Source organism: Petaurus breviceps, unplaced genomic scaffold (genome assembly GCF_028583685.1).
Source record: "Petaurus breviceps papuanus isolate PSGF00001 unplaced genomic scaffold, PetGlider_PUasm1.0 90919, whole genome shotgun sequence".
NCBI classification, from domain to species: domain Eukaryota; kingdom Metazoa; phylum Chordata; class Mammalia; order Diprotodontia; family Petauridae; genus Petaurus; species Petaurus breviceps.
The window spans coordinates 11,124,627-11,137,983 of record NW_027187378.1 but is presented as its reverse complement, the minus strand read 5'-3'; the positions used below and the strand labels follow the sequence as shown (position 1 = coordinate 11,137,983).

General features: G+C 38.3%; 1 protein-coding gene across 2 annotated transcripts in view; it reads right to left on the bottom strand.

The window, feature by feature from the left end:
• SEC23B (SEC23 homolog B, COPII coat complex component) overlaps window positions 1-11,272 on the bottom strand; it is a 40,050-nt gene extending 28,778 nt beyond the window's left edge. Inside the window, exons 1-8 of one of the 2 annotated variants that reach the window (XM_069075477.1) lie at window positions 10,405-11,272; window positions 7,508-7,731; window positions 6,246-6,303; window positions 4,940-5,026; window positions 2,501-2,737; window positions 2,308-2,393; window positions 912-1,056; window positions 352-510 (exon numbers count right to left, since the gene is read on the bottom strand). In XM_069075477.1, coding sequence (XP_068931578.1) covers window positions 352-510; window positions 912-1,056; window positions 2,308-2,393; window positions 2,501-2,737; window positions 4,940-5,026; window positions 6,246-6,303; window positions 7,508-7,728 — 993 coding nt within the window. In that variant the 5' untranslated portion in view covers window positions 7,729-7,731; window positions 10,405-11,272. Of the gene's footprint in view, window positions 1-351; window positions 511-911; window positions 1,057-2,307; window positions 2,394-2,500; window positions 2,738-4,939; window positions 5,027-6,245; window positions 6,304-7,507; window positions 7,743-10,404 lie in introns of both variants that reach the window. The other variant, XM_069075476.1, reaches the window with a different exon arrangement.
• Window positions 11,273-13,357: the final 2,085 nt, after the last annotated feature.

The following is a 13,357-nucleotide window of genomic DNA, read 5'->3' as shown; positions in this document are numbered from 1 at the left end:
TAACCAGAGCTCAATATTCAGAAAGTTAATTAAATATGGCCAAAATCAACAAAACCATTAATCATCAGCATTGTTAGCCAAGTTACAAATACCTATAGGTACTCTTCAAGAACAGTGGGAACTGATGGATATCCTTGGTATTCTTGTAGGCCAAGTTCAAGGTATTACTAAAAGTCAAGAACCCCACCATACTTCTCTGAATTGCATCTTCTAAATACCTGGGGACAATACACATTGATCCTTCTGAAATGACAACACGGACCAAGTTCAGTAGTTTCTATGATTCCTAAGTACAGTATGGATGTGTTAATAGGTAAACTACCACTGTTTTCTTTATTTGCAAGTACTTACTTTGGTTGCCTTTTTCATAAAACGTGCATTGTCTTTCTCTATGTCATGCCAGGAACGAATGGGAACCTTCAATTCATCTCCAACTACCATGCCTGGTCCTTGAGTGGGTGGGCCTCCAGTAAACAACATAATTCTGGCTCCCGTATTTGGAAAAGTGCCCTTAGGATATTAATTACATTGTATTAGAAGCACACAAATTAGGAAAATGTGGTTAACCAGTTTTTCTAAGGAAAGAAAGTCTTAATGAATTTTCCTCCATGTTATAAACATTAAGAATATTTTCCATTCAGCAAGACATCTTCCTCTAATTCAAGCCTTTTACCAACTTAACTCTCAGCATCTCCTATGACCCACTTCTCTTATCTCCCCTCTGTTTCTCACCTAAGTAATGGTACACTCAAATGTGTGAGATAATAATCAACTATACTTCCAAATAAACTAAAATAAGCAATTAGTAAATTGAAGACACTACCAACAACCAACCAAAACCACCACAACATTTTTGGGATCACTTTGTTTCACTTTCATTTCAAAAAAAGTCACAGAAAAATCTAAATTACCTCCAATAAGCCAACAGCAATGGACAAAGCAACACCTGTGGATCGCAAGGGTCTTTTCCCTTGAGTTACTGGCCATGGGTCCCTTTGTAATTCCCCAAGAAGATCTGTCAGGTTCATGTCAATCTTCTGAACAGGCTGCAGAAACCTACAAGATTTCAAATGAGCCCATCAGTATTAGTTTAAAAAAGCACTCTGGTCTTTAATCACAAACAGTCTATCAGATTAACAAACCTCTTTGTTCAATCTTAGTAGTGAATGATTTTTAATAATATGCTTCTCCAAGGAATTCAGTCAGTATGATTTGTTATATATAATTCCAAAGATACATCGTTCAGAAATCTTATATATTTTTTTTAAAGCAATTGGGGTTAAGTAACTTACTCAAGGTTATACAGCCAGTTATTTCTGGGTGTGATGATAAGTATCTGAGCCCGGATTCGATCCCAGGTCATCCCGACTCTGGTGCTGGTGCTTTTACTCAATGAGCCACCTGGCCACCCCTACAAATCTTATTCTTGATATTCAAATTAAGCATTCTTTTCAAAACTAAAAACTATCCTAACCTGAAGATTCCATTGGTAGGCATATACCTCAAGAAGGTCAAAGAAAAATATGCCAAGTATTTATATTTGTATTACATATATATGCTAAAATTATATAGCAGCACTTTTGGGGGGAAGCAAAGAATATAGGCAGCATGCCTACTGGGGTTAAACAAGTTCTGAAATCTAAATAACATAATGGAATAAATGATGAATATGATGATTACAGAGCAGCATGGATAGACATATGAACTGATACAAAGTAAGTAGAATCAGGAAAACAATATACACAATGACAAAATTAATGGAAATGGAAAGAACAACAAAATAGTTGAAACTTCACCTTGTGAAATTATAATGCCCAAGCTTAGCTCCAAAGAAGAGATATGAAAAGGAACATTTCTCCCTTCTTTGCAGAGGTAGAGCTACTACAAATGTGGAATCTAAAGATAATATCAGATTTCTGATATGTTAGTTTTTCTAAATTAGGAGGTTTTTTGTATTATTTATTATAAGGGATGTCCTCTCTGGGGACAGGGGAACTGATGAGTTGGGACAAAATAGATCAATAAAAATATATTTTTTAAAAATCTAAACCTTATCTACACTGGAAATACATTAAATTAAAATCTAAAAGCAATGGATTAAAAACCAGTTCAAATTTTTTATAAACTTAGGATATAAGAAAAAAAGGTTTGTGTCTTAAAAAAAAAATAAAAATTTGTCCATGGGAACTTAAATTATCAAACACTTGGCCTTTTTTTTCAAACACTTATCTTTCAGAAGAGAGAAAAGAAAGTTGAAAAGACTGTGATTTCCCTTATACTATGGGTCAAATAACAATATGACCTTACCTGCTTGAAATAAAAGGTTGTCCCTGTGGTTGAACAGGTCTTGCCTGCTGAGCAGACATAGCTGGCTTCGTAAGGCCTAACATATCCTAACAAAAGAGAAGAAACAACTCAAGTTTCTAAAATGTTTCAAATCTTTTTACAGGATTAAGGAAAAGTTTCTAGTATTTTGTGTATTTACATCCAAGAAACAAACCTGTATTTGTTTTGCAGTCAAATCCTTGGTTCCTCGAAAGACATAGCTTTTGGAGATTCCTTCACAGCTCAATTCATGAACCTGCACCATTCTACCAAAGGTGATTAGACCCACCAGAGCATCTGGAGGAAGAAGACTCAGGGACATCTGCAGAGACTCTTTGAGAGCTTGAAGGTCTTCTTCTTCCAGACATGTATCAACAACATAGAGAAAAATCAAGGGTGTCTGAGGGCCTCGCTTAAGAAGAAAGAAACAAGGCATAAGATACTTCATATAAATATATACCCGCCATAAAAAGAAAATGTTCTTGAAAGCTTTTTCTAACTGCAATTAAAACAATTTCTTAATCTAGTATTTTAACTTTATACTATCATTAGTATTACCCTGAATAAACAAAGAAAACTTGAAAAAAGGTCTAGCGGGAGAAGTGAGCAACATGTTCTCTTAGTGTGCCTGGGCCAGAAAGAATCGGCCTAGCACAGTATGTATTAAAGTTGCTGTAGTAGAAAGTCTAGTATTCTCCCTAACATCAGACCTTTCCTCAAAGCAGGGTGGAGACCAGGAATAACCAGCAGCTGAGGCAAATACAAATAACCAGAAGTTTGGCAAGAAGCATTCAGCAGCAGAAAAGGAGGGTAGGAATCAGAATGATCTGTACAAAACTACTAATGCTAAAAGTCAACTACGGGCAATAATGATAACTTCATCCTGGTATTTAATGAATGTGAATTCTCTTCATATCAAGTGATAACATGAAACTGATTTGAACAGAATGGAATTATTAAATCAGTCAAGGCTATAAAATCAAGCAGCCCATTATGACTAGATAAAAGCATTTAGAGTTGGAAGGGGCCTTTGAAATCACCTAATCCAGGCATTCTTAATGCGAGGTCCTTAACTTATTTTTGAGAAAATATTTTGACAACTGTATTTCAATATAATTGGTGTCAAAACTTCTGTGATACTATGTATTTTATTTTATACATTCATACACATGCATAAATAAATACATTATTCTGTGAAGGGGTCTACAAGCTTCACCAGCTTGGAAAAGGGGTTGAAGACACAAAAAGGCTAAGAAACCCTGATCTAGTGCAGCCCCTTTCCATTATTTATAGCTGAGGAAAGCGAAGCTCAGAGAAGCAGAAGTGATTTGTCCAAAGTTACACAGGAATTAAATGGCAGGGCTGAAATTAAACCCAGGTCCTCTGACTCCAAATCCTTATCACACTGAAGGCTGACTACATCTATATAAAGAGAAGTAGAAGGGGACTAGAAATTTCCTCAACACCCATAATTTCTTTCTTTTTTTAAAAATTAACTAATTTATTTACTTTTAGTTTACAACATTCAGTTCCACAATCCTTTGAGTGTCAAATTTTCCTCCCCTACCTTTCCTCATCCCCACTACCCCCCATGGTGGTGTGTGATCAAATATACGATCTACAAATATCTTCACATTAAACTTTAGTCAGATTGTAAAGGATTATAACCAATGGAATGAACAATGGGAAAGAGGAATTAAAACAAAACGGGAAAAAGAAAGAGAGCAAGTAGTTTGTTTCAATCTGCATTCAGATTCTGAAGCTCTTTCTCTGGGTGTAGATATCTCTTTCCATCTTTTTTTCCAGTCTTTTGGAATTGTCTTATAACCGTGAATTGCTGAGAGGAGCCCCATCTATCAGAGTTAGTCATCACACATAACGTTGTGTCTCTAATTGTGTACAAATTTCTCCTGGTTCTGTTCTTCTCACTCAACATCAGTTTATGTGAGTATCTCCAGGTTACTATGAAGTCTGTCTGCTCCTCATTTCTTATAGCTATAATTTCTTTCTAATAAGATGAATTTGCCTGACATTTAACCTGCTTGGAAACTCTGGCATCACAAAAACCTCACAGCTTTCTGAGTTCTGACCTGTGTTACCTAAGACATTCCTAAAGCATGCATTCAATTACTAGAAATGTTTATTATCAGCGCTCAATCTAAAGAGTCTGAGCTTTACTACATATACCTCACATTTTTTTTAAGTTTAGTGACAAACTTTATAAAAAAGTCAGATTCAAAGTTAATTTATTTTTGCATTTTAAAAATTCAAAGGAGAATGCAAACCTATAAAAATGGAACATTATCATTAATATTTATTCTTGAGGGGAAAGATAGCTATTAACTACATGTTTACCAGATCAAACATCAAACCTAGAATTTAGAAGACCCATAGATTTTAGTCCTTACTTATTAAATACCCTACAGCAGGGATCAAGAAATTGCTAACACTTTCTCCCAAGACTTAATATTTTACAGTACAATGGCTGTCATTAAAAACCTACTAACTATAGCCTTTCCTTTAGAGTTCTGACTAGTAAGAAAAACAAAAGATTCAAAGTATATATACAGAAAGAGAATCGTAGAACATTGTTAAATTAATACTAACAAATTACCTGCACTATGTACTCAATTGTAGAAAACTGGGGCATCAATTCTGCAGGCTGATTCACCTCAGATATGCCTGCATATGCTGGAGGGAACTAAAAAGAAAAGTAAAGAAAATCATATAAAAATATTTATAAAGAAAAAAAACCCTTAGATTATAAAGTTGCTAAGTAACTACAATGAACTAAACTTCAAACATTAAAATTTGTACATATACTTGAAATTACTTGTACTAAAAAAAAAATCAAATCATAACTATAAACACATTTAAGCTGATTCTCAATCTCCATTTCCACATGTGCTTTTATATTTTTCCATTGATAAAGACGTCATTGCAATGTTGAAGTTCTGCTCCTGTTTGTCCTATTATTTCATATCTTCCCAAAATTATTTCCTCACATTTTCCCTTCTTAATCGAATCATCACATTACATTAATATACCAATTTGTTAACCCATTCTGCAACTTAAAACACCCAGGTTATAAAATTCTAGTATACACTCCCAGATTTGCTCTTTAAAAACATTAACACACTTCTCAGTGCTTTCACCAGTAAACGCATGTACTTATTTTCTATATTCCTGCCAGCACTAAGCTCAGTGATTATTCTTAATTTATTCTTTCCAATTGCGTAGGCACAAGTTGTTTTTAAAACAACTTTTGTTGTTTCTAAAAATTTAGATGTAGTACATATTTCAAGGTGTTCATTTACAATGTATGTATCTTCTTTACTTTGGAAAGAGAAAGTACATCCTCAGTTTGGGAGTTGTAAATTGCCCTGGTCAGGTGTGTTCCCCACATAAGTGTTTTATTACCACTGTACTTTAATTTTGTGTCCACTCTTCCCCCTCCTAGATTGAGTCTGTAGGAGACAATGCCCCTGGTGCTGAGGGAAATGCTTTTTAACTATTGTCCTTGCAGTGCCATTTGAGTAAATGCCTTTGCTAAAGAATGGAAACTACTATCCAATTAAAGGTAAGCACACCAAAGAAGCTCATGAGCTAGCCCCTAGGACAGACCTGCACTACCTTCAGCCTGCTAAAGGATTTAGATGGCCCTCAAAAAATGTAGAAGATGCTTTCCTCTGCTCTAGGACGATGAACACGCACAGGGTCCCTCTAAAATCCTGGAAGTGGTAATAGTCGAACCTCTGGAGAACCAATCAGAGAATGGCAGCTTGAATTGAGAGTGAGCCTTGAAAGCCTCTCAGATAAGGTTTCTAATATTCCATCAATTAAGTCTCACAGCATCATAAATGAGGATGCGTACAAAAAGCATCCTTTTAGTTGCTTCATTTTAAAAATAATTCACCTACCTGATTTCTCTGAAAACAGAAATTACAGGCCCAAAGCTTAGCTCGATAATCAACCTGACTGTGAAAAGAGGAAATAAAATATTTAAATATAATCATTCATTTTAAGGACGAAATACTTAAGATGCATTAATGTATCTATACTCATCTAAATTTACAATGCAACACATTAATGTATCTATACTCTTATAATTTACTGAAATGCATTTTAAAAATTTTGCACAGGGATTTTCTCATCAGATATACCAGTTTATCATTTAAACATGTCCTTATCGGGCGGCCAGGTGGCTCAGCGAGTAAGAGCACCGGCTCCAGTGTCGGGATGACCTGGATCAAATCTGGGCTCAGATGCTCAGCACCACACCCAGAAATAACTGGCCATGTAACCTTGAGCAAGTTACTTAACCCCGATTGCTTTTAAAAATAAATAAATAAATAAATAAATAAATAAACATGTCCTTATCACATTTGTGGAAACCACACTTTACTACAGGTAAAGGTCTATTAGGCTAACATTCAACCCAAATATTAGGCTAAGAACACTATCTAGGGAGGTACTATGCTTCTCAAAACTCCTAGGGGTTACAAAAATTGTTTTAGTAATGAATTTTTAAATGAAAAATGGCCTCCTTGCTGTTCCTCAGATGTAATACTTTTATCTCCCAACACTGTGCATTTGTACTACCTGTCCCCCAAGCCTGGAATATTTTCCCTCAACTCCAATTCCAAACGTCCTTCAAAATTCAGCTCAAATCCCACCTTTTGGAAGTTTTTCTTTCCCTCTCACCACGAGGATGGGTCTCCCCCCACTGCTAGTCCTTTCCCTCTAAGACTATGTTCCACTTATACTGTATATATTTTTATGTATATATTTTCATGTTTTCTCCATTAAAATATGAGTTCCCTGGGGCAGCCAGGTGGCTCAGTGAGTAAGAGCAAGGGCTCCAGTGTCAGGATGACCTGGATCAAATCCCAGGCTCAGATACTCAGCACCACACCCAGAATTAACTGGTCGTGTAACCTTGAGCAAGTTACTTAACCCCGATTGCTTTAAAAATATGAGTTCCTTGAAAGCAGAGACCACGTTTTTGCCTTTCTTTGTATCTCTAGTGCCTAATACATAATAAACACTAATGAATAATTGCTGACTGACAGAAGTTCTGATAAACTATATTATTCTAAACAGACCACCTTTCAGTCTGTACCAAACAAGTACTTCACATGTTTTATTCTAATTATTTTATCAGTAATTTTAAAATTCATACCAAAGTGGATTGAGAACTGCTTTACAAGTTGGCCTGCTACAAAGTACAGGTTCATACTGTACTGGAGGTAGATCTGGACGTTCTTTTAAGGGAGTAAGTAGACATGCCAGAGGGACAACCATTCTTGTGGCCTCAAGGCGGCTAGATGGCCACACATTCCAACTGAAACGAACACCATCTTGGTCCTCATTTTGCTGGATAAACTCCAGATATGTTGCCATGGTCTGAAAAGGAACTGATATTAAAATTTTAATATAAATATATTTATCCCCAATAGCAAACTAATCTAAATTCATATTTATCAATCAGATGTAGGCATCTCAATGGCCTTTCCCCAGAGTGGCCCTCACCTTCGGATTCATTGTACCTTTTACCAAGACCTGTCCAAGAGCACAAAAGGATGTTACCAGTATGAGGAAAGATCTGAGTTATTAAATCCAGATATATAAACACTCTTTTGCTATTGATCAAATATTGTATAAATCAGTGTGAAATCTCCCTAAACAAAAACATTTTAATTAAACATAAAAGGAAAGATAGCTCTTGTCAGTCTGAAAAGATAAAAATTGCCAGCTAATGTTATTTTAACTAGTATTCCCAAAAAAATATGGGAGGTTGAAAAACATTACATATATAGCAATTTCTTCTCTTTTTTTCATCAAACATACACAGAACAGTGTTTAGAAAACACATATTACAAATAGCTGACAATTACACAGGGCTTTAAGGTTTGCAAAGTGTTTTATATGTATTATTTCATTAATTCTAACGCTAGCTCTATGGAATCCACCCCAGCTAACCATTACCTCATGCAGGCTCAAAGGGTTTGACACAGAGACCATATAAAAGTGGCTATATGAGGTATACTCTGTTGATTGATTGATGAGTATAATTTAAGCTCGATAGCTCTAGATATTTCTGATATTCCTTTAAGCTCTGCTACTTGTCTGGCCATGGAAAAGTTCACTTAAGATCTCTGGGTTTAGCATCAGGGATCAGCAGTTGATTCTGATGGTTGCTATGCCAGTTATGACAAAATAAATGAGTTATTAACAGTAGTAGTCCCTTCCTCTGCACTGTAATATTTTAGTTCAATCAGTATGTGAAAATTGTGTTCCTTTGTAAACTGTGCTTCCTTATTCCATTTCCTCTACGCTGATAATTTTGAAGAAGTACATACAGAATCTTCTACTCAATTCTTAATAGTTATGCCAAAGTAGCCTTTGGCCAAAGCTCACAACCACCAAAAGCATAAATTTTCTTCTATGCTGTGTTTGACTATGTATTCTCTTACTGTTTATTATGTTCATACTTCTAAACTCAATCTGTCATGTTAAGGTATTCAAATCTTTATTAAATCTTCCAAACCTGGGTAAATTCCAATTCCATTGTATGTATACCCATTCTGTTCGTAACCACTCTAAGGTAAAAGCCTAAGATAACAAAGCATCTAGCTACTGAGAACCAAATGGATAAACTTCCTGGAGAAAAGAAATATAGGACCAAGTTAAAGATCTGGTAAAGGGGTCTTAATTAACACTTTCATGTAATGAAAAGTAAGGCCTTGATACATCTGAGAAAAGAAAGTATCTCAATTTGCTAAGTATCATACTGTAACTATATGGAACTGAAATAATTGGAAAACAGAACAGAAATAGTGGAAAGATTCCTGGCTAGGAAGTCAGAGCACCTGAATTCAAATCTCAAATGTGACTTCTGGCAAGTAACTAAGCTTCCCCAGGCCTCATTTTATTGATGAGGAAACTGAATGAGGCCCCTTCTAGCTCAGATCTATGATCCTAGGATAAATATTCCACAACTGACATTCCTCTAGTAAAATAGTACCTGCACTGTGTTACAATGAAAGTATACAACTCAAACATGATTCCTGAATAGAGTCCAAACTCCTGTTCACCTTTGTAATCAATGAAATACTTCCACACTGATAAAACACTCCAAACTGCATCTCCAAACTTGAGGCAAAAGAGGTATAAGTAACACAAACTGTAAGAATATCCTACAAACATCATGCATTTAATAAATTTTGGTTGATGATGAGAAAAGAGACTAGCTTTATTCTCCTGATTCGCATCAGAATTTTAGCAGATATGAAATTCAGCAATCATTAGATAGCAGATTTAAAAGTTACAGAAGAGGCTTTATAAAGTGATTTAATCCAAATCCCCTTTTTACAGATGAGGAAAGGCTGAAAGATGTTAAATGACTTTCTCAAGATCACACAGGTCTTAAGGGGTAGCTCTGGGATTTGTGCGCAGGCTTCCTGACCTCGTCTGGCACTTTCTGCCCTCACCATAGTAAAGGTTACGGCTGAAATGCCGAAAGAGGAAAACTCAGGTAGGAACGAGACGAGGATACACTGCCCTAGCCGGTAAGTACTTAAGCCAAAAGGCCAGTTCTCTCCCAAACATGATGCCCCTTTTCTGGTGGTGACCAAATATCCGCTGCCCCCTAAGAAACGCTTCTAAATCTCGGGGGCTGGAGGGGCTCCTTTTCCTCTCCCTCCCATCTTTACTGGCTTCTCTGACCAGACCATATGGAGACTCAGGGGAAGGACCTGAGTGCCACCCTCCGGACAGTCCAGCTCTCCAGCCCAACCAAGGGCTGGCCAGAACGAGCCCGCCGGGGCCCAGTACGACCACCGTGAGCCCCAGGGGAAGGAAAGTGAAAGCCTCCGGGACGAATCCGGGGCCACAGGCTGGCTCCGGCTGCCGGGGTCCCCGCGGCCCTTCGTCCCTCCCTTCCCAGCCCGGGCCGGGGACTCCAGTGCCCCACCCCCGGCCCCGGGCTACGCGCGCTTCTCACCTCCCCGTCTCCCTCTCTCCTAGCCTGCCCCGGCGCGGTGGACCATTAGTTCCCAGCGCCTCGCGTCCACTCACCTAAGCCAGGCCGTGAACACCCAGAGACGGAAAACCGGCAGCCACCCGGCCCAGCGCCAAGTCCAGCTCAGCTGGACGCCGGTTGGACCGGCAGCAGGTGCGCGTCAGCGCCACGTAGCCCTCCCATCGACCAATCAAAGAGGAGCACCTTTCCGAGAAGGGAAGAGGAAGGAGGTCCGGCGAAGCCGGAGCCTACACGTTGGGTCTGGGTAAGCGGCAGACCCAGGAAGCTCGAGCCCTCCTCAAGTTCCTTCCCTTCCCTCCCGACTCCGCCCCCAAGTTCTTCAAGAACCGCCTCCTGCCAGAGGCCGAATCTGTCCGTCACCTAGAGACTGAACAAGCCGGATTGATGACGTCAGAGACCCGGAACTGGGCGGGGCGGACCCAAAGGCACTTGGGTGAGCTCCATAGAGCGGCGAGGGAGGCTCGGCTGGGTGCCCAAGGTCCGGAGCATGTCAGAGATGTGGGGGTGCAAGGAGGCCAACGAGCTCAGAGGGCGACTGGGCCAGCAGGTCTCAGTACCCCATTCGGCGCCTAAAAAATGAGGATTCCTGGGGCGGCTAGGTGGCGCAGTGAATAGAGCACCCGTCTGCAATCGAGACGACCTGAGTTCAAATTCGGCCTCAGACAATTAACACTTACTAGCTGTGTGAAGTTGGACAAGTCACTTAACCCCAATTGCCCTGCCTTCCTCCCTCAAAAAAAAAAAAAAGAAGATTCCTTGACACTTGAAGTTAATGGAAACTACAAAGAGTTTTTGTTTATGTAGGGTATAGCTATTGAATTTATGTTAAACATCATAAATTTAAAAATATTAATTCGTTTAAAATAATCCTTATTATATATTAGGATGAATAACATTTTTATGACAAATATATTTTCCAAAGCTAAAAAAAAGTGCATTATTTTACGTATTTTTGCAAATCTCTATGTCTGTTTTTTTAAAAAATTTGTTTATTTGGTATTTTATTTTTGTCCAATTACATGTAAAAACAATTTTCAACATTTATTTTTTAAAACTTTAGAGTTCCAAATTCTCTCTCTTCCTCTCCATCACAAATGCCCCCCTAACTCCCCCCCCATTGAAAAGGCAGGCAATCTAGGGGCGGCCAGGTGGTGCAGTAAGAGCACCGGCCTAGCTTCGGGAGACCCAGGATTGGTTCAGGCCTCAGATACTTGGCTCCCATAGGAAAAATAACTGGCGGTGTAACCTTGAGCAAGTTACTTAACCCCAATTGCTTAAAAAAAGAAAAGGCAGGCAATCTGAAATAGATTATACATGTGTAGTCATGCAAAAGATCCACAATAGTGATGTTGTGAAAGAAAACACTGACCAAAAAAAACTCAAGAAGAATAAAGAAAGTTTAAAAAGTGTGCTTCAGTTGGTATTCAGACATCAGTTCTTTCCAGGGATGGATAGCATTTTTCATCTTATGTCCTTCAGAGTTGTCATGGATCATTGTATTGCTGGGAATTAGCTAAGTCGTTCACAGCTGATCATCTTACAATATTGCTGTTACTTTGTACACAGTACATTTCACTTTGCAACTGTCTGTGCAATTCTTTCCAGGTTTTCTGAGAGCATCCTGTTTGTTATTTCTTAAAATACAATGGTATTCCAGTCCAATCACATACCACAACTTGTTCAGTTATTCCCCAATTGATGGACATCCCCTCAATTTCTCATTCTTTGCCCCCCAGAAAAAAGCTGTTATAAATTTACATCTGGTTTAATAGAAGACAGATGGATTCTATTATTATTCTGCTTCTACATGCAATCTGATGTGATTTTAAAAAAAGATCTAACCTTAAATAGATATGCAGTTGAAAAGCAGGATTAATTTTAAAAACAAAGTCTTGGTATTATTATTAAAATATGTCACCTGAAATAGTCTGGAAGCTCACTTTGAAAACTGTTTCAGGCCAAAGGTCTCATTTTACAGATCACAAAACTGAGGCTCTGAGAAGTTCCTGGCAAAAACTCATCTCCAGATTCTGCGCATTTTCACTGCTTGTCCCCTAAGCCTGGAATGCTGTCCACCTCCACCTCCAGGATTCATTGCTTCTAGTCAACCCCTAAACCATCTAATACAAGAAACCTCTCCTGGTCCCTCTAAATTCTAGTGCATTTGCTCCGCTATCTCAAGTTTATCCTTCCTATAACTTTTTTATGGAAGCCAGGTGGTACAGTAGATAGAGCACCAGGCCTGGAGTCAGGAAGATCTGAATTCAAATCCAGCCTCAGATATTTACTAGCTGTGTGACCTTGGACAAGTCACTTTGCCCTTTTTTGCCTTAATTCCTCTTCTGTAAAATGGTGACACACTGGAGAAGGAAATGGCAAACCACTCTAGTATATTTGCCAAAAAAAACCCATGCACAGTGTCCATGGGGCCACATAGAGTTAGACATGACTTGAACAACAGAAATTGTTTATACATAGTTGTTTGCATACTGTCTATTTTATTAGAATGAAAGCTCCTTGAGGGCAGGAACTTTTTGCCTCTTTTTTTTGTATCCCCAGCACAGCGCCTGATACAAAGTAAGTGTTTAATAAAACTGTCAACTTGCCTAATAGGCTCACACAGATAGAAATGGCATTTTATATTTGAACTCAGATCCCCTCAGCTCTAATTCAGTCCTTTTATTTCTTTCACCAAGAGCAAAATTTTGGTTTGGGAAAGGGGGAAAAAAGGCTTGAGTGAAAGGAAAACCTGTTGTGGAACCATGCTGTATATTTGTCACACACCTACTTCACATGCCTAGTATGACACCCACACACACACACACATACCCACATCTGAGTCAAGATGAACCATATCAGGAAAAAAAAAAACTGTCAGCAGGGAAACTTACAATATTTAAAAGAACCATTTAGGTGATGGATGCCTTCAGAAGAACTATAAAAACCAAGTTCCACAGCAGCCTGGGGGAGGACAGCCCAGGGCTCTGA